General features: G+C 38.8%; 1 protein-coding gene across 1 annotated transcript in view; it reads right to left on the reverse strand.

Moving 5' to 3' along the window:
- The window catches only part of LOC126263159 (protein rolling stone-like), a 162,907-nt gene that overhangs the window by 62,073 nt on the left and 73,983 nt on the right, over positions 1-26,851 (reverse strand). Inside the window, exon 2 of the mRNA XM_049960199.1 lies at positions 23,908-24,035. Within this exon, the coding sequence (XP_049816156.1) occupies positions 23,908-24,006 (99 nt within the window). The 5' untranslated portion in view covers positions 24,007-24,035. The remainder of the gene's footprint in view (positions 1-23,907; positions 24,036-26,851) is intronic.

Raw genomic sequence — 26,851 nt, forward strand, 5'->3', positions numbered from 1 at the left:
GCTGCACTGTGGGAATATCACTAACAGAAAAAGCTATGAAGACGGCCCACATCAATAAATGGGCTTCAGAATATGATCAAGGAATTTTAAGAAACAAGTGAATTACATGGTGCAATAGAGAAAGGGAGGTGCCCCATTCCCATGGCAGTAGTGGTTGAAGATGCTGTAGCTGACAGTGCAGCACATGCTTCAAATTCTGCAGCTGGTGGTTGAGGTGCATCATGGGAAATTCCCTCCCTCCCCCCCCCCCCCCTCCCATCCTGCCTTCCTGGTCAGCAGTTCAAAAGATTTTGTGGCACATTTTACACTAGTATCCCTGCAAGTTACAGAGTGTGCACCAAATGAAGCTCTAATATAGGTTACAATATCAGGACTTCATCCTTCATTTTTTGGTAAAGATGGAAATGGATGCATGTGGCAGGGGAATATTCTTTATGATGGATGACACACATTTTACTCTCCGTGGTGTTGAGAATACAAAGAGGTGTCATATATGGGGTTCTATTACACCACATGTTTTGTAGGCAGATCCACTGCACTCAGTTTATGTGACTGTGTGGTGTGGTTCCACAAGCTCTTTCATTATTGGTCCACTTTTCTTCAAGGAAACGACACCCCACAAGCCTGTTAGGTGTACAGTGACCTCTGTACATTCCAACAACCTTTCTGTGCAACACACAATCCAGCTTTGTAAGAATGCCACTGTGTCCACACCACTATCTTCATGTGAGGTGGCACAGTCCCTTATGCCACTTCCCCGGTGAAATATTTGCTTTGAGAAACCTTTGGTAATGACCACATCATCTGTACGCAAGAATCCATGTGAACCTGGTTCTGGGGATTACTGAAAGACTGTGTCTGTCAGGGATATATCCAGACTCTTCCTGATATGAATGATAGCACACAATGACATATTGCTCTGATTACATCACACATGTTGCAACCAACAGTTGACCATGCTGTGTTTTGGAAGACCATATTGGTCACTTGTTGTAGCTCCTGACCATATCCTAAAAAAGGTGCCAGAACCACTGTTATTAAGTGTTTGATCTTTCCTCCTATTTTCCTCCACCCATACCACATTCTGACTGCTCACAGTGGCATATTTTCATCTTGTCACCACGTAAATCAACTTACACGTTATGGAATAAGCCTTGGTAGCTGTGCAGTTTCACTGGACCACCACCTGAAAGTACTACTGTAGAATCTATTCTTAAAATAAGCCAGAAGCTGAGTTTTTAAGATCAAAATTGGAAGCTGACCAACCTTTAATTGTATCCTTAAGATCCTGCCAGTGATGACTAGTTTTCTTGCAGTCTCCAATGTTTACAAACAGGTAGTTAGTGAAGACATATGCAGAGCTTATTAGTTCATATCTCTTTGAGAAATAGAAGAGCACACAGAACAAATGATGTGTTCGAAGGATGTTTCACACACAATTTAGTAAACACAGCACATAACACGTATTATAATCATGAACATTTCTCAGCTGAACTGAAACCACACATTTGAACAGATACAGGCTTTTTCTACAAATGTACCCACTCAGTCTTGACTAAACAAATCTAAATTTTAGTACTAACATGTCCTGAGGCTAAACTGAACAAAGACAGAGGCGAGATGATCACTGTATGCAGACAGGAACAAGCCTGAGTGAAAACTAAAGTACGAATGACTGAAATGTCATGAGCTTTGGCCTTATAAAGACTCGCTCCAGGATATTTTTCTCAACTTTTTTTAAAATTTATAATAGTCTATAAATTGTACAGGTAATAATGTATGTGTTTCACTGGCTGTTTGTATATTCTTTCTCATGAGAGCTCCTGTTAAAATATGCAGTACTAATTTATACTCACGCAGCTGGGAATCCCAGGTTTATGACTATGGGATCCATGATGTGTATTGAAATTTAGTGACTAAAAGCTTAGTAATTTTTAATTAGGGATTTTGCTCATTAACATGGGTGTCAATGGATCCAGAAAAATCAGGCAATCAGAAGTATCTCAAAATATTCTGGAAATTTACAACAGTTTGGCCATAATTTGTACTGAAAGTTTGATCCTGATGAAATCTTTAATTAACAACATCTTTTAAACTAATTACATTTGGGCTAATATAAATACATTTCTGGAAATGGGGAAAATAGCTCTTTAATTTGAAAGTGGACATTCCTTCTGAATGAAACAGTGAAGATGTTCCCTATGGCAAGATGTAGCTACAGTAACTTGATTGCCATCATTTCTGATGAAACTATTTAGTTCATTGCAAACAGGACAATAAACTGAATGGTCTGAATAATAAATTTTTGTGGGAGGAATTCGTTTCTACCATTTTGATGATTTGCATGCTATGTACCTAATGCAAGAACTTCAACATCAGAATTTTGAAAAGAAAGTTAGCAAAAATTTTATATACAACACAATACATTAAATATGAGGATGGTAGGAGGCAGCCTGCTTTATCACAGCCTGGTGGCAGTATGTGGAACTGCATGCAACTCTGCATGCACACTGATTAATGAACATACCTATGATGTTTCAGCATCCTGTCATGTATACAGCCTGCACTGCAGCACTCTGTACACCATCAGTTCAATATAACCATAAAGTATTTTCACTGCTTTTAAACATCTTGTGTCAGTTTTAATCATCTTCTGGAAAATATTTGAGTGTCACATTTAATTCTTACACAGATAAATAATCTTTCACTGGTACTGAAATAGAATGTACAGACTTTTTAATATTAACTTTATAGCATGTTCCTGTTAATACATAAACACATTGTTAACTTCTTATACATATATTTTTAATGTGTCTTAACACTGAAATTAATGCAGTTGTTTCTGTTTGTTTAGCTGAGATACCCCGTGGCATAACAAATGGATTATGACTTTAAAACGATTTTGCACAATTCTAATTAATTTCATTATTTTTCAATCAGTAACGGAAGATAATGTAAATATAATTGTAGCAAAAGGAAAAATTAGCCAAGAAACTTAGTAAATTAAATTATAAGACTATCAACAATATTATGAAAATATGACATGCTGAGCTGCCTGACACAATGTGCAGAGACTAGATGGTGGCCATATAAGGCCATGTGGTACAGCATACAGAATGGAGAGCAGAAAAGATCGGTGGTGTTGGCAGAGAGCGGAGCACAATAAATGTGGAAGACATGAAATGGGAAGAAAAGATAGAGATGGGGGTGTAAACAGCAAAGTGAAGGGGGTACGGGCAATAGTTACCATAGGTTGATGCCAAGATCATTTCAGGAGGGGAGAATGTGTCGTAAGGTTAAGTCTCACATGCCCAGTTCAGAGAAGATTGTGCTGGAGGGTAGGATACAGATGTCTGGGTTGTGAAGCACGCATTGAAATGAAGCAAATTGTATTCAGCTGCATGTTGAGCCACAGTGTGGTGCATTCTGCTCTTGAATGCAGTTATGATGTGGCCAATCACCCTGCTTGGCGGTTCATTGGTAATCACACCAATAATAATAATAATAATAATAATAATAAATAAATAAATAAACTATCCAAACAAATTCAGATAATATCACATCACAGCCAATACAGATTAAGCGTGGAATATACCAAGGAGACTCATTAAGACCTTTCTGGTTCTGTCTTGCTCTGAACCCACTATCCAACATGCTAAATAATACAAATTATGGATATAATATTACTGGAACATACCCACACAAAATCACACATTTGCTATACATGGATGATCTAAAACTACTGGCAGCAACCAATCAACAACTCAACCAATTACTAAAGTAAACAGAAGTATTCAGCAATGATATACATATGGCTTTTGGAACAGACAAATGTAAGAAAAATAGCATAGTCAAGGGAAAACACACTAAACAAGAAGATTACATATTGAATAACCACAGTGACTCCATAGAAGCGATGGAAAAAACAGATGCCTATAAATACCTAGGATAGAGACAAAAAATATGAATAGATAATACAAATATTAAAGAAGAATTAAAAGAAAAATATAGACAAAGACTAACAAAAATACTGAAAACAGAATAGCCAGCAAGAAACAAGACAAAAGCTATAAATACTTATGCTATACCAATATTGACCTACTCATTTGGAGTAGTGAAATGGAGTACCACACACCTAGAAGCACTAAATACACTTACACGTTCACAATGCCACAAATACAGAATACATCACATACATTCAGCAACAGAAAGATTCACATTAAGCAGAAAGGAAGGAGGAAGGGGATTCATCGACATAAAAAACCTACATTATGGACATATCTAAAAACAATGATGATGTGACTTACCAAACGAAAGCGCTGGCACGTCAATAGACACACAAACAAACACAAACATACACACAAAATTCAAGCTTTCGCAACAAACTGTTGCCTCATCAGGAAAGAGGGAAGGAGAGGGAAAGACAAAAGGATGTGGGTTTTAAGGGAGAGGGTGTGTCTATCAATGTGCCAGCGCTTTCGTTTGGTAAGTCACATCATCTTTGTTTTTAGATATATTTTTCCCACGTGGAATGTTTCCCTCTATTAATTTATATCATTAATTTGAACCCTACATTATGGACAGGTAGACAATTTAAGAAAATTCTTTATAGAACGAGCAGAAACTAGCAAAATACACAAAGCAATCACTCATATAAATACATTGGCTACACCACTGCAATTTCATAACCACTTCTACAACCCTTTAGATCACATAACATCAACAGATATGAAGGAAGTAAATTGGAAAAAGAAAACACTACATGGCAAGCACCCGTATCATCTAACACAGCCACACATCGATCAAGACGCATCCAACACATGGCTAAGAAAAGGCAATATATACAGTGAGACGGAAGGATTCATGATTGCAATACAGGATCAAACAATAAACACCAGATATTACAGCAAGCATATTATTAAAGATCCCAATACCACAACAGATAAATGCAGACTTTGCAAACAACAAATAGAAACAGTAGATCACATCACAAGCAGATGTACAATACTAGCAAATACAGAATACCCCAGAAGACATGACAATGTAGCAAAAATAATACATCAACAGCTTGCCTTACAACATAAACTTATAAAACAACACGTTCCCACATACAAGTATGCACCACAAAATGTACTGGAGAATGATGAATACAAATTATACTGGAACAGAACCATTATAACAGATAAAACAACGCCACATAACAAACCTGACATCATACTCACCAATAAAAAGAAGAAATTAACACAATTAATCGAAATATCCATACCCAATACAACAAATATACAAAAGAAAACAGGAGAAAAAATTGAAAAATACATCCAACTGGCTGAGGAAGTCAAGGACATGTGGCATCAGGATAAAGTGGACATTATACCAATTATACTATCAACTACAGGAGTCATACCACACAATATCCACCAGTACATCAATGCAATACAGCTACATCCAAACTTATATATACAACTACAGAAATCTGTAATTATTGATACATGTTCAATTACCCGAAAGTTCCTAAATGCAATATAACATATACCGTACAGTTAAAAGGAAGTGACGCTTGATCAAGGTCCGCGTCACTTTCCATTTTTAACCAGACTTAACGTCTCAGAAAGTAAAGAAATAATAATAATAATAATAATAATAATAATAGTAAGCTATGCAATGATTACAGCAGAGCTGCTCCTGCTCCCCCAATCTTCACCAGCAGAAATTCTCTATAGTGCAGTAGTCTCGTACCCTTCCTTTCCTCTTTCTCCTTGTCACTGTCACTTCCCTTTATGCTTCCATGCTTCCATCCCCCATTTTCCACCATCCCCTTCCCTTATCTGCCTTTCCCATCAAGATTGCCTCCCCTTTACAGACTTCTCTTTCTTCCGTCTTCCTCCTTCCTTTCCTCAACCCACTTTTAATGCTTCCTATCACTCCCACCCAATCCTTTAGGGTCCAACAGGTTATAACTTTTGTTGCAGTTGGCTCATTTTTATGCCGTAAATGACAAGTCAGTCTGATGATTTGACTGAATGGTCTCAGAAAAAGGAAATGGTTTACAAAAAAAATACCTGTCTGGCTTTCAAATTAATTACCATTAGTTACAACACACTTCTTACATAGGCTGTAAAGATGTTGAAAACTGTTAGCAAACACTTATTTATTTTTGTTTATTTATTTGTCCTTTGAATCATTTTTGTACAAGACATGCACATGGTAATGCACAAACATACAATTGATACTGGACGATTTATGGCAATATGTGATGGTTTGATGACATCAGGTGATGTTATGGGAACATACTAACTTGATTTTACATAGTAATTCATTATTTTAGTTACATTTCTTTCTCACATATATACAAATCGCATGCCTGGTTGGCATAATGGAAGTAGAGCACACAATTTGTATAGTTTTAGATATTACACACACACACACAACTATTGTACATATATTATACATTACTGTTTATTTCTTGTACAAAATTCATTTCTGAAACTGATTTCACATTTCTTTCACACATATATGCCAAAAATTCAGGTACTCTGTAAAAACAATGATAAAGCAGAAAGGTTTTCAGAGTTTTATTAAACAAAGGCAGAGACTCTCCCCTCCTCATTTCTGGTGTCAGATTGTTGTATAGTTGGATGCTGTAGTTAAAAGGTGAGTTTTTGAAGGCAGTGGATTGCATATCATTGAACATCAAATTTTGTTTTTTTGCCTTGTACGAGGGTAACCCCAAAAGTAAGGTATCCTATTTTTTATGTAAGTACATAGACCTGCTTATTTCTATGAGCGCCAATCTCATATGACACAGACATACAAAAACTGCCACAGTGTCTACAAAACTGCATCAACAGAAATGGTGATTATGTCGAACAATAGCCAAATGTTCAAGCTGTAAACTGATGTAAACTATTGTAGAAATAAACAGGTCTATGTACTTATAAAAAAAGTAGGAGACCTACTTTTGGGATTACCCTCGTAGCATAATCGTGAACATTCATATTTTTGTTGAATGTGGTAATATTACTTTTTACAAACTTAGATGATTCTAATATTTAGAGACTGCCAAGAGGAAGAATGAGTTAACTTTGGAAGAGAGATCTGTAGCTGTAAATTGGCTTTTCTCTGTTCATCATTCTCACAGCTCTCTTCTGGGTGAGGAGAATGTCTTTGCTATATGTGGAGTCTCCCTAGAACACGATACCTGTGGAATTTCTCAAAGCACTATGGCCATGTGCAATGCCTGCACAACATAAGCTTTTCAGCACTAATTTAAGGTGGGCAAACAAGAAGTAGTCTGCCAGAGTCAAATCTGGAGAATAAGAGGGAATGGAGGGAGGGGTTGTTAAGATCAGCCATCTTGTGTTGAATGAGAAAGAGTGATCATGAAGACACTCCCGGATATTCAACAACGTGTGGCCATGGAGCATTCCACAATAAGCATTTGTTGAAAGCTCCCAACAGCTTTACAGCCAATGTCAGAAGTGTATTGTAGTTAATGCTGATTACTTTAAAAACCAGTAAAGGTATTTAGTTTGCACCTCCTCTTTCCTTTATTTTCTCAGGCCATTCACTGAACTTTACAGACGCATGTTGTATAATTTGTCAACAACTAATGTATTTTGCTAGCATTTCTTTCAAATAAAAGAATTATACACACATTTTTATTTATTATTGACCCTCATAATATCAAATATGAGGTAGGCAGTCAGAGGCCAATTCAGCTGTAATAAAACCTGCTACTATTCTTTCTCCTACCTTACTCCTCCTTTTCCTGAACTTATTTTTAATGCTTCCTATCACTCCTACCCAACCCTAAAAGATTCAGCAGAGCTAGGATTAATCTTATTCATATTTAGCATAACTAGTATAGAGTAACATCCAGTGATATTTTATTTGATAAGTTTTATTGCAGTCACACTCATACTCATGCTACACTCAGAGGCTATCCAGGAAGTTACCTCTGTAAGGCTCCAAGCAAAATAATGAAATAGTTATAATTAATTTACCAGAAAAATCTTAAAATTACAACTTTGTATCACTTCCTTATATAGCCACCATTCAGATTTATGCATTAATCATATCTCTTATTCAAGGCAGCACCCTTAAGTTCTGCATTGAACTCCAAAACACTGAGAACCAAATCACTTTTTCGTGCATGTTAAGAATTGGAAACACAAAGTGAGGTCTGGCCTGTAGTGCAGCTGTTCAAAAGGTCCCATTTGAAATAAATTTTTAGTATAGTGTTTGCTGTGCTGAATGTGATCAAGAATTATCATTCAAAAACATGACACTGTTAGTGAAGGAACTGTACCCCTTTTTTTAAATGTGTCTTCTCAGTTTTTTTTAACATCTCACATCAGGCCTCAGTGCTGATTATAATTCTAAGCTCAATAAAATCCATTAACAAGATTTTTTTAGCATCCCACCAAATGGTAGCCATAACATTTCTTCCTGAAAGTATTTAGTCACGATCTCACTCTGAGAAATCTGTAGAAAGTTGTCCAACATTTGACATATACTCCGATACATCAGTTTAAATTTTTTTTTTTGTAACAGTTCATTGCTAACTTCATAAGGAAAGCCACTTCTGTCATCATCACCGACATTCATCCTTCCATTATTAAACACTACTAACACACCGTACCTTTACTCATCACACTGTGCTCAGAGCATGAATTTCACATCGAATGTCAACAGCTTTGAGACTTTTTGACACCAAAAACTGTATTACAGAATATATTTCTTATTCTTTGGGATTTTCACTTGTAATGCTCATTTTGATCAGCCATTGTAGGTGAACTAGAGGCGCTGTGGCTTTCTTGCCACCACAGCTTTTTAACACACTGACCTACAGTGTGTATCAGTGTAGTGACTATTCCATTCCACGCCACAGCTCTCCACGTTACGTGAAATCGAATTTTTTTCCCAGATAGCTCTGCTATGTACAGATGAAACTGATTTCCACTTAGATACTTTTACAAAATTTGGAGTGGATTCCTAACAGCACTGGAAAAAAATACATGTTTCATAATTCTTAATTTTTAAGCTATGAATGGTAATACATTTTACAAAGATCTCAATTCAGAGATTAATGTTTAAAATGTTTTTCCATTTGTTTCTATACAGGAAAACACTCAAAGATTATGACTGTTACACCCATTCAAATTATTCTGGTTGGTGTCAATTGGTTTTCAGGCCTCCATGACAGTATGTCTGCTGTAGACAGCATCTACTTTATATCTAACAATGTGACTGAAATGTGCTGGAATCTTATCATGTGTAAACCACACCAGTCTTCTTATTTGGAAGGGCACATTTTGCAGGATGCCTCTAACACAGTTCTGAAGAAAATAGGCACAGATAGCACCTGTAAGACGTGCTGATATGGTATGTGAACATACCCGTCACTGTCAGTTCCAGCCCACATACTTATCTGAAACTGCTGCTGGTGTATAACCTGAACTGTAACCTGAGGATTTTCATCTACCAAAAAATGTTGATTCAGAAAATTTGCTACTCCATCTCTTCCAAATGTTGCCTCACCTGTAAACAAAACTGAAGATGCAGTAGGCACTTAGTGCAACAATCCACAACATCACATGGGATGGAAGTATTATAAAGGAACTCACTATGACTAACAGGAAGGAGGTATTTGATACAACATTATAAGGAGACTTCAAGAAGGAAGGTACACATTATAATGACAGATCAAGTAATTGTTACTGAATGCAGCAGTCCACTTCAAAGTGAAAATGTTTTTCATTATAGTGACTAAGTCTCTGTAAACAACAGTTGAAATATTCTACCAATTGCTCAGTACCTCAATGACAGAACCTTGTTATCCATACTGCATCAGAACTGTATGTGCAAGAAATCCAGAACATGTACTCTCTGTTGACAATACACTATTCTTGTTAGTCCATGGTCTTAACCTTAACAACATTTTAACTTACTATCTGAAGTTCCTATGTATTATTTTTTAAAGACTGTCATAAAGGTAGCTTAGACCACCACTAAATGGCACCAGTAAGCTAAGAGACAATATGTAGAAAGAGACGTCAAATTAACTTTGAACATCAAAGAGTTTTCAAATTATACCAAAAAGTTTATTTGACACATCGAAGAAAGTTTCAACACAATTCATAGATTACGCCTAAGGACTCATTTTGGTGACCACATGCAAACCCTTTATCCTTCACAAATTAGTTACTCAACAAATCATCATTATATCCTTGATCGTTTACATAAAACTAACAAAATGTCCAACAGGTATTCAAAACGAAGTGGAAACAATCATTCATCCCATCATCCTGCATCATAGGAGCTTTCCACTGGACTTTGAGAGCTTCAATAATGTGTATGCCCTCCATGAGGGTTTATCACTGCCTGGCACCTACATGGCATGCTCCCAGTAAGTCTACAGAGTCATACTGTAGTATCTGTTCCCATTATTCAATGAGAGCCTACGAGCATTCTTGGAGAGCCCATGTGTAACAGGATGACCACCAGCATGTCTGTCAAGAATGATAGGGTTCAGGTTGGAGTACACCACCAGCCATTCCATTACTTCAATGCCCAGGCATCATAAGACATCCTTGCTGACACCCGCCACATGGGCTCTAGCATTAGAAGGGAATCAGGACCCCCACTATATGCAGAATCCACCACATGGTCCAACAGGATCTGTCTCATGTACTGCCTCGTGGTAAGATGACCGTGAACAATGAGAAGATCCATTTGGCTATCAATACTGAAGTCTCCCCACATCATCACAGAACCTTGGAAATCTGTCAATTTCCTGAACAACATTTGGAAGTGCCACTTACCATGCATCTCCACACACAAATATGGCCACATCTTGTGTCAGAGGATATACGGACTTGTCTGTGAATAATGCGGTTTGCCAGTGACTAAATTCCAGTTGACATGGGAATGGCAGAACTGAAAGTGCACTGCAGGATGTTGTGGTGTCAAGCAGGGTACTATAACAAGACATCTGGGTCATGTTGTCCTTTCTTGTAACCTGTTCATTACAGTCTGATCAGACAGTGATTCCAGTGGCCCTTCTGAAATCATCTCACAGTTCTCTGTCAGAATCTGTGTGATGCCCCAATGCAGAGATGGCAAGATATCAATCTTGAGTAGTTTTGTGTCAGCGACCTTGTCCAAGTTGCCTTCTGTATTGACCTGCCTCCCTGTAGTGTGTCCACAACAGATGGGCAACTGAAGCAATGCTGCAGAAAGTCCATCCTTTTTGGATCAAACATATCACCACTGCAGCTTGCAATACATAGAGATGTCACATTGCCTGCAATTAGTTTAATACAGAATTCACAGATGACAAACTGTCATTTGTGTACCTCTCCAGAAAACACGGACACTGGTAGTTACTTCCTTCTGAGGGGTCACCTGACACTGTAACACATGACACAGTTAACAGATGGTGAATGATTTTAATTGTTGCATGCATTGAAAGCGAAGATACCAAGCCACGCAATAAGACCAAAGGTACCCATTGTACCCAAATAGATTTAACATACCAGACATTGATTCACACATTCCCCTAATTCTTTTGAACAGTATACTAGTCATCCCTTAAAAGAGCATACTGGTCACTGTGCTGGAGAACTCTTACCAGGAGGTCACAAAATAATCCATTGCCAGTATAGGAGGTGTGTATGGAACCAGTACAATAAGATGGGCCAGCATGGAGAAGTAAAATAATGGTAGAAATGTGCTACCGAGTTTGCTGTGATCATGTCGACACAAGAAAGTTGCCCGATTTGTTGGAATCAGGGAATGGTGTACAGTTCACAGCCATGTAGTACAGCATGACAACAGTGGTCATAAATATTATGACAGGAACTGGAAGCGAGTGTCCCAACTTGTCAAACCCAAAAATAATTGCAGGTGACAGTGAATTTAGTTTCATCTCAACCAGTTTCTGAGTGAACAATGCAAAGAGAGCTACATGTAATGGACATTTGCAGTTGGGTACAGTGTGAGATGCCTATTGCCTCTTGCCAAATGTTACTAAATGCCAAGTGAGCAGATTGTCCAGTTAGGCATTTAACCCACAGTGTATGGAAGGCATAGTTCAGACCAGAGGTGGTTCTGTAATGTTTTGGGAATGTTATTCATACCATGATTTGGGATCACTCAATCAGGTTACAGTGACCATGAACCAGGGTGTTTATTTCAACATTCTAGATGACTAAATGTTGCTCTTTCTTCAACATCATCACGATCTGAGTCAGTCGTGTTAATGTAGAACTACAATGTACCAATCATCAGTTTGCCAGAACCTACAGATATCTGAAAAATTTGAAATGCATTGACATAAGTAATATAACATGTACATTCCTAACATAATATGAACTAAACCTGAATGGCTTGGGAAAGAATAAATGGTGACCCTGATAATCAAGAAAATTAAAAAACCAAACTAATTTCAAAACAAGACCGTAGTATCAACACCACCACCACCACCACCACCACCACCACCACCACCACTACTACTACTACTAAAAGAAACAGAAGTGGTAGCACTGTCGTCTTGCCAACACCTGCAGAAAAAAGCGAGGAGTCAACAGAAGCGACAGTAGATAGTGAAGTGAATGACAACAAAACTACATCTTCCCAATGATTTTTTTAGTCAAATGCAAGAAAACTGAGAAGTCTCCCAAATTAGCAGTGTTCAGTGTTTGTCAGTTCTCCATCACAATATCCAGTCCATAAAAAGTGCTAGAGCTAGAATTGTGACTGCAGATTACTGGTAGCTCACTTGTTAGCATAATAAAATACTGTTACAGGTGATCAGAAATAACACACGTAGCTCTATATTGATACACTCTACTATGTCATTATAGTAGGACCATTTACTATCTGTAAATGAAGGGATTGTGTGTAAAGTTAGAAATGATATTTCATTTAGTGAAGAAAAACACACAGAGATATCATTTATAGAGATAAGAAAGTAAGATATGTTCCAGAGACTAATTACACTAGCAAGTGTGTTTACTATTCTCCTAGTGGTGACATGGATACTTTCACTGCAGAATTAACCCAAGTATTGGGCATGGTTTCTAATCCTGAAGAACAAAATTCTCATTTGTGGAGATTTAAACATCAACACAATCAACCCACATGGGCTTTGCAACAATTTCTTAAACATTATGTACAGCTGCAGAATATCACCATTGATTAATCCTGCTACAAGGGTACCAAAGCATTCTGTGTCACTCATTGGCCATATACAAACTGACACAAAAAAGGAAAAGTCATAACGGTGCAGATAACCTTGCTCTTTGTGATTATACCAGTCTCAGCTTCAAATCAAACATAGCTGCAGTAAGAAAAAGTTGAACGCTCACGTACAGAATGATTTTCTCTTATTGTAAGCCAAAAAGAGTTGAATTTGCAATATAGATGAACAATGAAACACAGGATGTAGTATACACAGAAACTATCTTCAATGGGAAGTTTTCAAAGTTTCTATTATATTTTTATATTCAAATTTTAAATAGTGTTTTCAAGAGGACAGAGTTATTAAACCACAAAATGAAAATAACTGAGTGACCAATGAGATAATAAAATCCTCTGTAACACTTCAGCAGCACAAAAAACAACCAAAAAGCCTTGCGTTTCAAAACTACCATGACACAAAATAGAAATACAAATAGAAATCATTAGTATCAACAAACTGACCTATTTACAGAAAACACATAGCACGAAATTAATGCAGCCTGAAACGTCACATAGCAAAAGATAAATAGAAAAAAAAGAAAAGTAAACATACCATTTCAACACAATTTACCAAGATACATAATTGCAAAAAACTTCCAAACTTCTCAGGTGAGTACATCAGCAATATAACTACCATGCTACAACGAAAGTCTGACAAAATACAGCATGTACAAACAATGAACTATGTATCAAGCACAATGATGCTGCAACCCACCACTGCAGGTTAACTACGCAATGTTGTACACATCCTAAAAATTAAAACCTTGGCAGGTATGAGTAAAATGCCTGTATGCTTGATGAATGATTGTACAGACATTGTCTTTAGTGCACATCATAAATGGATCTTCACTACAAGTTGCTTCCAAGACACACTTCATGATGGCAGGGACCGTCCATGATATACAGTCACTGTAACGAAATCAAAGAAGACTACTGTGTAATAGGTGTAAAAGAAAGCACAGTGCAACAGATAGAGAGATGCTGAATGAAACACATTTGGCTGTCAAGAGAGTAATGCACGAAGCATTCAATTGGTACTGTAGAAAAATAATGTCCAAAGGTCTTTTACAAAACCCAAAGAAATTCTGGTCAAATGTAAATGCTGTTAGTAGCACTAAAGTTAGTGTCCAGTCACAGATGAGACAGGAACTGAAACTGAGAATAGCAAAGCAAATGTTTAAATGCTGAACTCCACTTCCAAATGTTCCCTTGCAAAGGAAAATCGAGAAGCATTATCTGAATTTAATTTTTGTACCACTGAGAAGATGAATGAAATATATTTTTGGGTCAGGGGGATTGAGAAACAGCTAGCATCATGAGAACTGAACAAAGCAAAAGAGGCAGACAGAATCCCTAACAGATGATTCTATACCCAATATTATTGGCATACTGAACATATATGCAGAAAGGCAGCAGGAATGGTTCTTTCAATGCAATGGCTGTGTAAAGATGCTGGAAGAACTGATTTGGCAAGCTTTAAGACAGATGAAAACTATCCTGTGAAAACTGATAAAGTGTCTAGAACTACACATTGCTGCATATGGATACGACAGGGTTAGACTAATTACACCGCACAGAGAGGCATTTACAAATCATTCTGTCCAAACAGAGTGCATTCGGTGGAGACCTTTCAAACCAACTCCAATCATGCAATCATGCCATGATACACCTTTCCAACCCAGAATATATTAATACTGGAGTTTTCCAATATACTATGACGGGTCCAATACTCTTTCTTGATACAACAAAAGATTTTCCACAGAGTGTCAAACATGATGAAGTAATATTGTTTGCTGATGACAGCAACATTCCAATCAGTGATGTTGAAATCTGGTTTTGCAGTACATAGCGGATCAGGATAAGGTTGTGGAAAGGGGCCAAGATCAGTTACTGTTAGTTACACAAGAACACACAGCTTTATTCCTCCAAAACCAATGCACAGTTTTCTCTTCAAAACAACAAGACAATTCATGGCTGAGGTCCCAAGTAACTTCTCAATAATAAGTTTAAATAAATAAAGATAGTTTGTGTTTATCTTTATACTGTATACCTCTTTACTTCTGTATGCATCCTCTTTGGTTTGAAGCTGGCACAGTACTTACAGTAGAATATCTTTGGCTTCCCTCTGACAACCATGCCTCCATCCTTGCTACCCTCCCTGTTTTCCTTTCCCTGATGCTTCATGACCTGGGTTATGAGTAACTGAATCCACTTTCCCTTCTTCCCTTTCTTTCCCCTCTCTCCTCCCTGATGAAAGAACATTTGTTCCGAAAGCTAGGAACGTAAATTTTCGGTTCTGTTTTTTGTGTATCTATCGGCTGTACTGAGCTGAGGTAAGTACTGGTCAGCCCCTCTATCTCTTTGTTAGTATTTGTTTCACATCTTTATATGAGATTTTCCATTAATCATAAGTTTAAATAATTCATTTTAAAACACAAGGATTTAGAAAAACAGCTGAAGGCCTTACTTAAGTGAAATTAAAATATCTTCTTGGCTAAAGGCCCAAATAATATTTCAGATCAGCAAAGGAAATTCTTTAAAAGGCAAGCATTTACCAATCTTGGCTAAAAGCCATATTAAGGAAAATTTAAATTAATTCCTTGGCTGAAACATAATAAAAGGAACCTTTAAAAGACAAGCATTTACACAGTACAACAGAAAACCATCTTAAGAAAACTTGAAATGTCTTGATGGCTGAAGGCCCAAACAATTATTCAAAATAATTAAAGACAAACCTTAAGATAAGCATTTACACAGTATGGCTGAAGGCCATTTTAAGAATTCAAGATAATTAAAGAGAAACCTTACAGACAGGAATTTATACATTACGGCTGAAAGCCACAGATTTTAAAACAACTGTGGCTGAAGGCCTAAATACACAGCAAACAAAAATTTTAAATAAAACACAGCTGAGGGCCTAATCTTAAAATACTTCACATAAGGTTGCTGTCCATGGGGTGGGTCCACGCAATGACTGCGGTTATATTGGGTTAGATAGAGCAGCAATCAGTCGTGGAATCAAGTTGCTTTAATATGACATTTATAGTCACAACGCAGATCAGATTTCGACCTGTGTCAGGTCATTATCAATGCAGTGTGGAATTGTAGCACTTGTTCATGCTCAAGTGAATGCTTACACAGTTTGACACAGGTCGAAATCTGATCTGCATTGTGACTATAAATGTCATATTAAAGCAACTTAATTCCCAAACTGATTGCTGCTCTATCTAACCCAACTTCACATAAGGTTCAGCTGAAGGCCATATACTGAACATAGAACAGACAAAATTAATACACGGCTGAAAGCCTGGCACAGTACTTGCGACAAAAGAAAATCACAATCATGAACAATAGAACAGTGGTGCTCAGAAGTGTTCCAAGGGTCAGCCTGGGGAGGAAACTCTAACAACAGTTTAGGTGAGACAGGCAGCCAAGCATAACACTAAATAATTGGGTGGCAACACGACCTAGGGACGGCTGAAGAACCAACAATCTAATCAATTCCCTTCCACTCTCTCAACTGACCAACTGGCTACTCCAGTACACAGACAGCATTCATCTGCTCAGCAGAAATCACAGAAGCTACACACAGTTCCACGTAAACACTTGCACCAATAACTCTGACAATCCTAAAACCAATCACCGTGGAACAACAAGGAGAAAAGACAAGTCACACACACAGAGTGTTTCCATCAACAGTCGGTGACCAAATATACACCATCCAATAAGACCACTGACTGAACGACCCACCAACGGTCATTCCTGCTCCAGTCTCCTTCCGTCGGACAGTGCATGTGTGTCGCGAGCGGTTGGCGAGTACTGGCTGTCCGGATTTCACTGGCGCTGCGTCCCGATTGCTTCGGATGCACGACGACCCAGAGACACTGCCTCGGGCGCAACCATGCAGAGGGAACACTTGCCCATTGGCCACTGACATCTCTGCACAAGGAAGGAACCGACCCACATCCCTCAAGATGACCAATTGAAGGGGTCCAGAAGCAGTCAGAAAACCAAATACATGTCGCCTGATGAGACGACCGATAGAACGACCAACCAACAGTCATCCCTGCTCAAGTCTGCTTCGGTTGGACAGTACATGTGTGTGTCCTGTGGTCGGCAAGTACTGGCTGTCCATGCCTCACTGGCACTCCGTCCCAGACTGAACTAAAGACACACGACGACCTGGAAATACTAGTGGTTGCTCCAGAGACAGTACGACAATGCACTTATCAATAAGTGCTGATGCTGCCACTCTTGGGCAAGCAAACCAGCAACCTTGTGACGCCAGTAAATCGAATTAAAAGCAAATGAGGCGACAGAAGCATAAAGTCAAGATTGCGAGCAATAAACGGCACGACCGCTAGCCGCGCACATCTCAGATGTACCACGAAATGTACAAAATGAAAAATTTGAAGAAACAATCATGCAAGATAGAAAACAACAAATTAACCCTACACGTGAAAACAAACAACAGTATTGGTTTCCAAGTAAGCAGAAAATGCAACAGCAATTACCTGAAAGTGGAAGATAGACCCATAGAATGTGTACCAAGAACCAATTTTCTTGGGATGCATATCAATTACAACTAAATTAGGGTGAGCACATTACTGCCCTAGGAAAGCAGGTAACTTCAGCATGCTAAGCACTTACAAGAATAAAATCAGTATGTAGTAGCTCATGCAGGACAGCAACATATTTTGCACTGCTCCTTCAGCAATTGGGTAGAGCATAACCTTCTGGGGGAGCAAATGCTCAGAACATGTAAACAGTATTTCAGCTACAAAAAGGGCTCTATGAATACAACAAAAAGTAGCAAGACAACCCACAGCACTGATTTGAATAAAATATAAAGGTATCTTGACTGTTCACAGTGAACACATTTTGTAAACAGTGATCCACATAAAGACAGACATTGGCCAGTATCAACAAACAGCTCTCTACATGAATGTGAAACAATATCCAGCCATAATTTACATCTCAATAGGGAATAAAAAGCAAAAAACCACAGTACTGAGCTATATAAGAATTAAATTATAGAACAAACTTCCCCAAATGATAAAAGACAAAAGTGAAATACATGCTTTCAGAGATACCACAAAATTTGTCTGTTGGAAAGTGTTTTTGTATAATCAGAATTATCTGAAATAGTATGTAAATTATGTTGACAGTTATGCTAATGATTAGCTAATGTGATTAAGAGGCATTTTACAATATGCTCAACAGAATATTGAACACAATGTGGAAACATGTAACACAGTAAAGCAAATAATGTTATGTATCTACTTATGTGCCTGTACTTTTATCCATTATTTATTTATGTACCTACACTGTTTACATTTGTGTGTTGACAACATTGATACAGTTCATATTGTTTACAAGATGGTTAAATGCACCGAGGTGACAAAAGACATGGGATAGCAATATGCACATGTACAGATGGTGGTAGTATAACTTACAAAAAGGTGTAAAAGGGCAGTGCATTGGCAGAGGTGCCATTTGTACTCAGATGATTCATGTCAGAAGGTTCCCAATGTGAATATGGCCACATGATGGGAATTAACAGACTTTCATTGCAGACTAGTAATTGGAGCTACACACATGGGGCATTTCATTTTGGGAATCGCTAGGGAATTCAATATTCCAAAATCCATACTGTCAAGAAGTGCTGAGAATACCGGACTTCAGACATTACATCTCACCATGGACAACACAGGGGCCAATGGCTTTCACTTAATGATTGAGAGGAATGGCATTTGCATAGAGTTGTCAGTGCTAACAGCCAAGCAACACTGCATAGAATAACCACAGAAATCAACGTGGGGTGTACAATAAATGTATTCGTTATGACAGTGCAATAAAAGTAGGTGTTAATGCGTTATGGTAGTAGATGACAGATATGAGTGCCTACTGCACCTGCAGGCCTCTCCTGTGGCCATTACCATATTACTTGAACCCTGGATAAATGGAAAACCATGACCTGATCAGATGAGTAAAAATTTCCATTGGTAGGGGTTCAAGTATGTCACAGACGTCATGAAGCCATGGACCCAAATTGTCAACATGGCACTGTGCAAGCTGGTAGTGGCTCCATAATGGTCTGGGCTATGTTTACATGGAATCTGCTGGGTCTTCTGGGCCAATTGAAGTGATCATTGACTGGATATACGTTCAGCTACTTTGAGACCATTTTCAGCCATTCATGTCCCCAAACAAAGATAGAATTTTTGTGGATGACAATGTGCCATGTCACCAAGCCACAATTGTTTACGATTGGACTGAAGAACATTCTGGGCAATTCGAGAGAATGACTTGGTCACACAGATTGCCCGACATGATTCCGTTGAACATTTATGGGATGTAATTGAGAGGTCAGTTTGTGCACAAAATCCTGCACCAGCAACCCTTTCGCAATTAAGGAAATATGTAGAGACAGCATGGCTCAATATGTCTCCAGGGGACTTCCAACAACTTGTTGAGTACACACCATGCCGAGTTGCTGCACTACGCCAGGCAAAAAGGAAGTCTAACATGGTATTACGAAGTATCCCACAACTTTTGCCACCTCAGTGTAGGAAAACCCATATGTATTATAAAAATGGATCTATCAGGTAACAACTGCTATGTGGGTAAGTACCACCTACCTATTATAGAAAATCATGAACAATTATAGACAATTATAAACAATGAAATGCATGAAACACTGCCGCATCATGCATGATATTTAAATGTATTACTTCCATGCTACTAACTGTATTCACAATAAATTTCTCTGGTAGTATTCACATGGACCACTAAATGCACCTACAAAAGTGTATCATGGTATGACATACAGTTCAGGAGATATGATGTCAAAAACAATGAGATACACAAAGAAAACAGTAGCTGTCTATTGAACTACGAAAAGGTGTTGCCACTGTCTATTGAGCTATGAAAAGGTGTTGCCATGGAGATGTTTACAACATCACATTGTGACAAACGAAGCAACAGCACAGAGCATAGATACTGTCCAAAATAATGTTTCTTATTTGGATACTGTACTTATACATTTGTATATTATGCCTATTTCTTTGTATGACTGTTTCATAGGTTCAATAGTGTTTCCATGAACACATGGAAAAGAAACTTTTCAATATTTCACTACAAACAGTTTGTTTTTTGCTTCTGTCTCTACTAGAAAATTCACAAAATGAATACCTGAACAATGGCAGGTATCTCAGCTAGTAAGTAAACAAACAATGATGAGTATGCTATGGACACACACACACACACACACACACACACACACACACACACACACACACACACACACACACACACACCTTTCAAGATGACTTGTAGATGTTCACAGGGCTGTTTGCATATGCTCCTAGTTTGACAAACACCCAAGCATCCTATCACATCTGCCACATCACCCAACCTTAATCTCATAGGAAATGTCTCGCTATTTGGAACAGTGGGTAAAATGAAGCAATCAACTTCATTTTCATTCGGTAGCTCTACAGGATCTCATCACTGAAGAATGCCTTAATCTTTACATGGCATAAAAGATGAAAATTGTGGACTCACTTCCTTACCAAACAAATAGAGCTGGTTGGATAAAGTATGAAAAAATTTGATGAGAGCAAGAATGAGTTCATCATCATTACCAGAAACAGGGATAAGATTACCCAGGACTCGCTCTGGCGAACAGCTGAAAAAAAGTTGACAATTTCATATAGTTTGAAAGTATAGCAGAAACAGATGGTTGGAGAACAACACAACTGTTTTCGAAGATTATGCTGTAGGAAATACTGCAACCAGCCACAAGTTTTTCTGAAACAATTTCATTATAGCATTACTAGTTTCAGGCCCGAGACCACTGTCAGATGGTAGCATTGACTTCCTGTGAGTTTTACACTGAACTTAGTTCAGTTAATGTATCAATATGGATTGTAAAATAAAACAAAACCTCTATCTTATAGTATGTAAATGAGGACTTTTCAGGAAGACACAAATGTAAAACTTCCAAGAAATCAATGCTACTATCTGTCAATGGGCTCAGGCCCAAAACTAGTAATAGTATAATAAAACCATTTCCAAACTAACTGATGTAATGAGGAAGAGGAGACTACAGTTTTTTGGACATATATTCAGAATGGATAACAACAGACTAACCAAGCGGATATTCACATTACTCAATAGCTACAAATCCAAGCCAGCATGGTTCATAGAGACTGAAAAAGACATTGAAAATGCTGGAGTTACAATAGACACAATAGAAAACAGAACACATTTCAGAAAGGCAGTTCAAAAGGCAGAATTTCACGAGAGAAAGAAAATAACTAGACGAAAGTGGACTCAAGAAGAAAGGGAACAACACTCTAAAAGGATGAATGAAATTTGAAAACTGAAGAAATCTAATACAATGAAGAGTAGCAAAAGTTGATTCATCATACCCTCCAAATAGGTTATTCGAGAGAGAAAAAAAACCATTTCAAGGAAACTTGTGGCTGGTTGCAGTATTTGCTACAATGTCATTTACAAATGGATGAAATGATGATGTCAACAGAGGGAGAGAGGCAAGCAGTTGTAGTTTTGTAAAGTGCCAGGAGTTTGGAGTGAAATTAAGATGTCACAAAAAAGACTGAGGAAATGACATATCAATCCTATTACTTGCATATCCTGATTTATGCTTCTGAAACCAGGACAATTAAGAAAATGACTTTAACCAAGATAAAGACATGTGAAACAAAAGTGCATAGAATCAGAGTGGGAATCACAAAGATGGACAGAATGAGAGAGAGAGAGAGAGAGATATCAAGTGTTGATAAAGGAAGTACCCTTAAATGAGCAGATAGAAACAGCAAGGTTAAAGTTGGAAGAGAATGGCATGTCATAGAATACCAAGAAGTATGTATGAATTAAGGCTCCAAAGCAAATGACCAGAAGGAAGAACAAGAGGTAGTTCACTGAAAGGAGTATTCAGACAAAGTGAGAAGACAAACAGGGTAACGGCAAAGCAATGGTGGCATGACAGAAGAAAATACAGAGGCTTGTGTTCAAAACAGACCTTAATCATGTGGTATTGGTGGTGGTCAGTGTCATAACAGCCTTATCATCCTCATCTTTATCCTTTACATTATATCAAAGAAAATAATCAATTTTTGAAAATATAATTTAACTGGATATTACTTGAGATTGTCACTCAAACATTTTTTATTTAATTCTGTTAATACATACTCATAAATTATGATTATGAAGATAGTAAATGGTGCTTCTATGTCAATGCTTACCTACGTAAGAAGCAGAAACTGCAGCCCATTCAGTCAGCTAATAGCAGCTTTGTGAGAATGGAGAGATCAAAGTGTAATGTGATGCTGCCATTCCAGCCACAAACTATTGTTTGGTATTATTTTTTCTTTTGTGTTGTCTTTTTGATGTTGTTATTTTTATAAACGGCCAGATTGTAACATAGCTGTTCTTTTCTTAAGTTTACCTGGCGACAGCTGTCAGAACAGAAACCAGCTATACCTGCACATACATGGTGTGAGTGTGACTGCAATAAAGGTTATCATGGGTCATGTAATTTGAGGGACAAATAGAGAGACAGGAAAACATTATCCATGTTTTGTAAGACTGGAATTGCAAATTTATTATTGACAATCACCGCTGTGACCATTTTCAACTGTCACTGTTTTTATAAGTAAACCAAGTTTTCATTTTTCATACAAATAAACTATGAAAAATTTAAGAACATACTCCAAGGAACCATGAATACACAGCATGTTAGTTTGCCATGCTCCTTGCTTAGTATACTGCCTGTCGGTCTAAAACTGTGGTGCATTCTACTGAGTTTTATTCAGTTATTTATTTGAATTTTTTGTTCTGTTTTTATTACTAATATTGATTACACAGTCTGGCTCTCCACTTGAATTCTCCCAATGAGGGAAAGTGTTGGCAATACTGGGAATAAAACCTTCCAAGCGACAGGCAGACCTCTCAGTAGGAGAGATGGACACTGCTTTTACTGCTCTGTTAACTTCCGCAGTGCTTGTCTAATCCTGTGAACAATTTAATCATAAGATTCCACTCAGTTTTCATTCCTATTATCAACATAATTCACTTCTTTTGTAAACCATCTAAAAATATACATGAAGTGTGCCCTATAAAGTTCAAAGCTTAACATTTACTTCTATATGTTTGGACATTGAAACATATCTGCCATGTGTTCTCCTATTTCAACAAATAAATTCTTATGCACTATGAAAACCTTTCTACATACGTTTTTTATAAATGCCTTGCTTTCAAACATTCATGGCCTTATCAGTAAGTTTATGAGAGACAAGAAGAACTCCACATGAGCACTGTAACACAAATACTATCTGGAGGGTCTCATCAAACAATCAACTGGCAAGTATTCAGACATAATCTATAATGGCTTCCCAGTCCCAGAAATTTATGAAAAAATGTTACAGTACTATATACCATTTAATATAATGTTTTACGTAATCAGTGCTCAATGTATTTGCTAACTATCAACACAACCTAAATGCTAATAAGTAAACAAAGCAAAAAAAGGAAGTCTCATGAGCAATCTTTGGAATAAAATCACAACTAAAACAATACATCTTTTTGCTTCTAAATGTAGGAGTATTCTTTAACAACTATAGTTTTCTCATCACATACCTGAGATTTTACAAAGATTTCAGGGTTGTCATGGATTAGCTTGAAATTTTTTGGTTTAAAAGCTTTCTTCCATACTCCTTTTATCTTTTCACATGCCATCTGGGTACTGTGTACAGAGTTATTGTTTTCTGGAATATTAATAAAAACTTTCATAATGTGTACAATGGATAATTTTACCGAAACTGGATTGGATTACATATTACTATTAATGAGTCTATGTCACGTTAAGTATACACCTTACTTTGTTGAACAGAAAACTATACAATAGCAGTTAGCATATCTTCTATAGTCAACACCTCTCATAAATAAAATAAATAAATAAATAAATAAATAAAAATAAAAATAAAAAAAACCTGGGTATCCCTAATTTCATCACTATTTTAGAGTTTCATAAGTACAAAAACACACAAAAATAAACCAAGAACAATGGCAAGCAGATCAGAATACATAATCCCCAATGCCAAAACTTAAGCAACTGAATCAATATGGAGCAGTCAGAATTTATAAGCCAGTTTACCTTCACTGTAAGATTTCAATTCTCAATTTACCTTCATCTATTAAACATTGTCATATACAGGGTCAGTGTAAGATACAAGCGACATAAGTGATCACTTGGGGCCAAGGGCATCCATACAATCGTTTATATGGGGGGGGGGGGGCTAGACCTGGGGTTATGGAATATTTTTAATATTTTGGAAGACAAATGGCGAACTTATAAATGGCCATAAAGAAGTTCCAGTTCCACCTTTGCTAAAACTTGCATAATACTGACTTTTAAATCATTTCCTTGAAAGTAAAACACCTGACTACATTATATTTCTTACTTTCCCTGAGAGCTATAGTGAAAGAGGGGGGGTAAGCTGAGAGGGAAAACAGAGGATCTCAAAAGAAAAATTTGTGTACAAGGTAAAATAGAATGAACAGGAAAAACTAACAAGTGTGAAAACATACGATACTTGCAGAAGCAAAAATTTCAAAGTAAATATGGGTCTGCAAATTAGCCATTTGTGAGTTAATTGCAGTTGTGTGGTTATGAGTCACCACTGACTTCAGTACAAAATATAGTTCTAGTTACTGAGCCATGCACGGCTCGTGTTCAGACCATTTATTGTTTGCCGTCTTCAATTACGGTACTGCCGCCTCGTTTTCTTATTCCATTTACTGGCATCACTAACTTCCTGACTTACTTTCCCGTGAGCGGCAGCAGCAGCTCATATCAATAAGTGCACTGTCGTAGCATCTCTTTAGCGACCTATAGTATTTCCAGGTCGTCGAGTGTCTGCAGTCAGTTCTGGACGGACCAGCAGTGCAGTTGGGACGCAACAGTAGTTAAGTCGGGGACAGAGTGCCGGTGAGGCCCCGACAGCCAGTAGTAGCCGACCACTGGTGACACACATGAACTGTCTGACGCAGGGATATTGGAGTGGGATGACCGTTGGTTGGTTGTTCGCTTGGTCACCTCATCAGCTGATGTATATTTGGTCCTTTCACCATTTCTGGGCCTGGGCAGTCAGGCAGTTGGCACGGAGAAGTGAGGAATTCTCCATGGGACGTAGTTTAGCCAGGGCCTCTAGCAGTCTCTGCATGGTGTCGGAGTGTGTGGGGTCTGTTCCCACTGCTACGAGGTCCGTGGCTCACTGACTCTGGACACGAAAGTTGAGTTTTGATTAAATCTTCCAGCAAGTCAAGACTGTTCACATTGTGTCGTTTGGAGTTCGTTGTCAGCTGCTGGGATATTCCAGTGAGCAACAACGTGATTTTCAAGTTGGAAAATTCTAGCCACCTTTCACTGTATTAGGTTATTTGAATTGAAGTGCACCAGCGGAATCTTCTGCCTTGTGGCCGTTAATGTTGCGGTTACCTGCCCTGGCCGTTGACAATTTCAGGCAGTGTAGTTTCCTCATCGTGCTGTTTCCTGTCCAGCACGGTGTAGTCTGACAGCTCCATATATAATCGGCTGCGGGCGCCAATATCTTCTATGTTGTTCCATTAAACTCCCTGTTGTGCCTTGGACAGATGAAGCGGAAGTTATTTTGTTGGTGGGTTTGTTGACAGTCAGACGGTTGGGTTGTCATCGGATCGTGAATGGTTGGTCCAAATGCCTGTCTCACCTGAGCGAGCAGGTGGGGGAGGGGAGAGGAGGGGGACTGGAAAGTGGGGGTGGGGATGGGGACTGGAAGGTGGTGAGGGGAGGGGAGGGGCCCCATAAGGTGGGGCAGGGGGTAGGGGAGGGGAGGGAGACCGGAAGGTGGTGAGGGGAGGGGAGAGGAGAGGAGGAGGACCGGAAGGTGGTGAGGGGAGGGGAGAGGAGAGGAGGACCGGAAGGTGGTGAGGGGAGGGGAGAGGAAGGGGACCGGAAGGTGGTGAGGAAGGGGTACCGGAAGGTAGTGAGGCGAGGGGAAGGGAGGGGAGGGGTACCGGAAGGTAGCGAGGCGAGGGGAGGGGAGGGGTACTGGAAGGTAGTGAGGCGAGGGGAGGGGTACCGGAAGGTGGTGAGGGGAGGGGAGGAGCACCAGAAGGTGGGGAGGAGTGAACTGGAAGGTTGGGAGGGGAGGGGAGGGGGACTGGAAGTTTGGGAGGGGAGGGGGACGAAGGTTGGGAGGGGAGGGGTTGGGGACTGGAAGGTGGGAGAGGAGGGGTTGGGGACTGGGAGGGGAGGGGTTGGGGATTGGAAGGTTGGGAGGGGAGGGGTTGGGGACTGGGAGGGGAGGGGTTGGGGACTGGAAGGTTGGGAGGGGAGGGGTTGGGGACTGGAAGGTTGGGAGGGGAGGGGTTGGGGACTGGAAGGTTGGGAGGGGAGGGGTTGGGGACTGGAAGGTTGGGAGGGGAGGGGTTGGGGACTGGAAGGTTGGGAGGGGAGGGGAGGGGGACCAGTAGGTGGTGAGTGGAGGGCAGGGGAGGGGAGGGGGACCGGTAGGTGGGGAGGGGGACCGGTAGGTGGTGA

This window comes from Schistocerca nitens, chromosome 6 (genome assembly GCF_023898315.1).
Source record: "Schistocerca nitens isolate TAMUIC-IGC-003100 chromosome 6, iqSchNite1.1, whole genome shotgun sequence".
Taxonomy (NCBI): Eukaryota; Metazoa; Arthropoda; class Insecta; order Orthoptera; family Acrididae; genus Schistocerca; species Schistocerca nitens.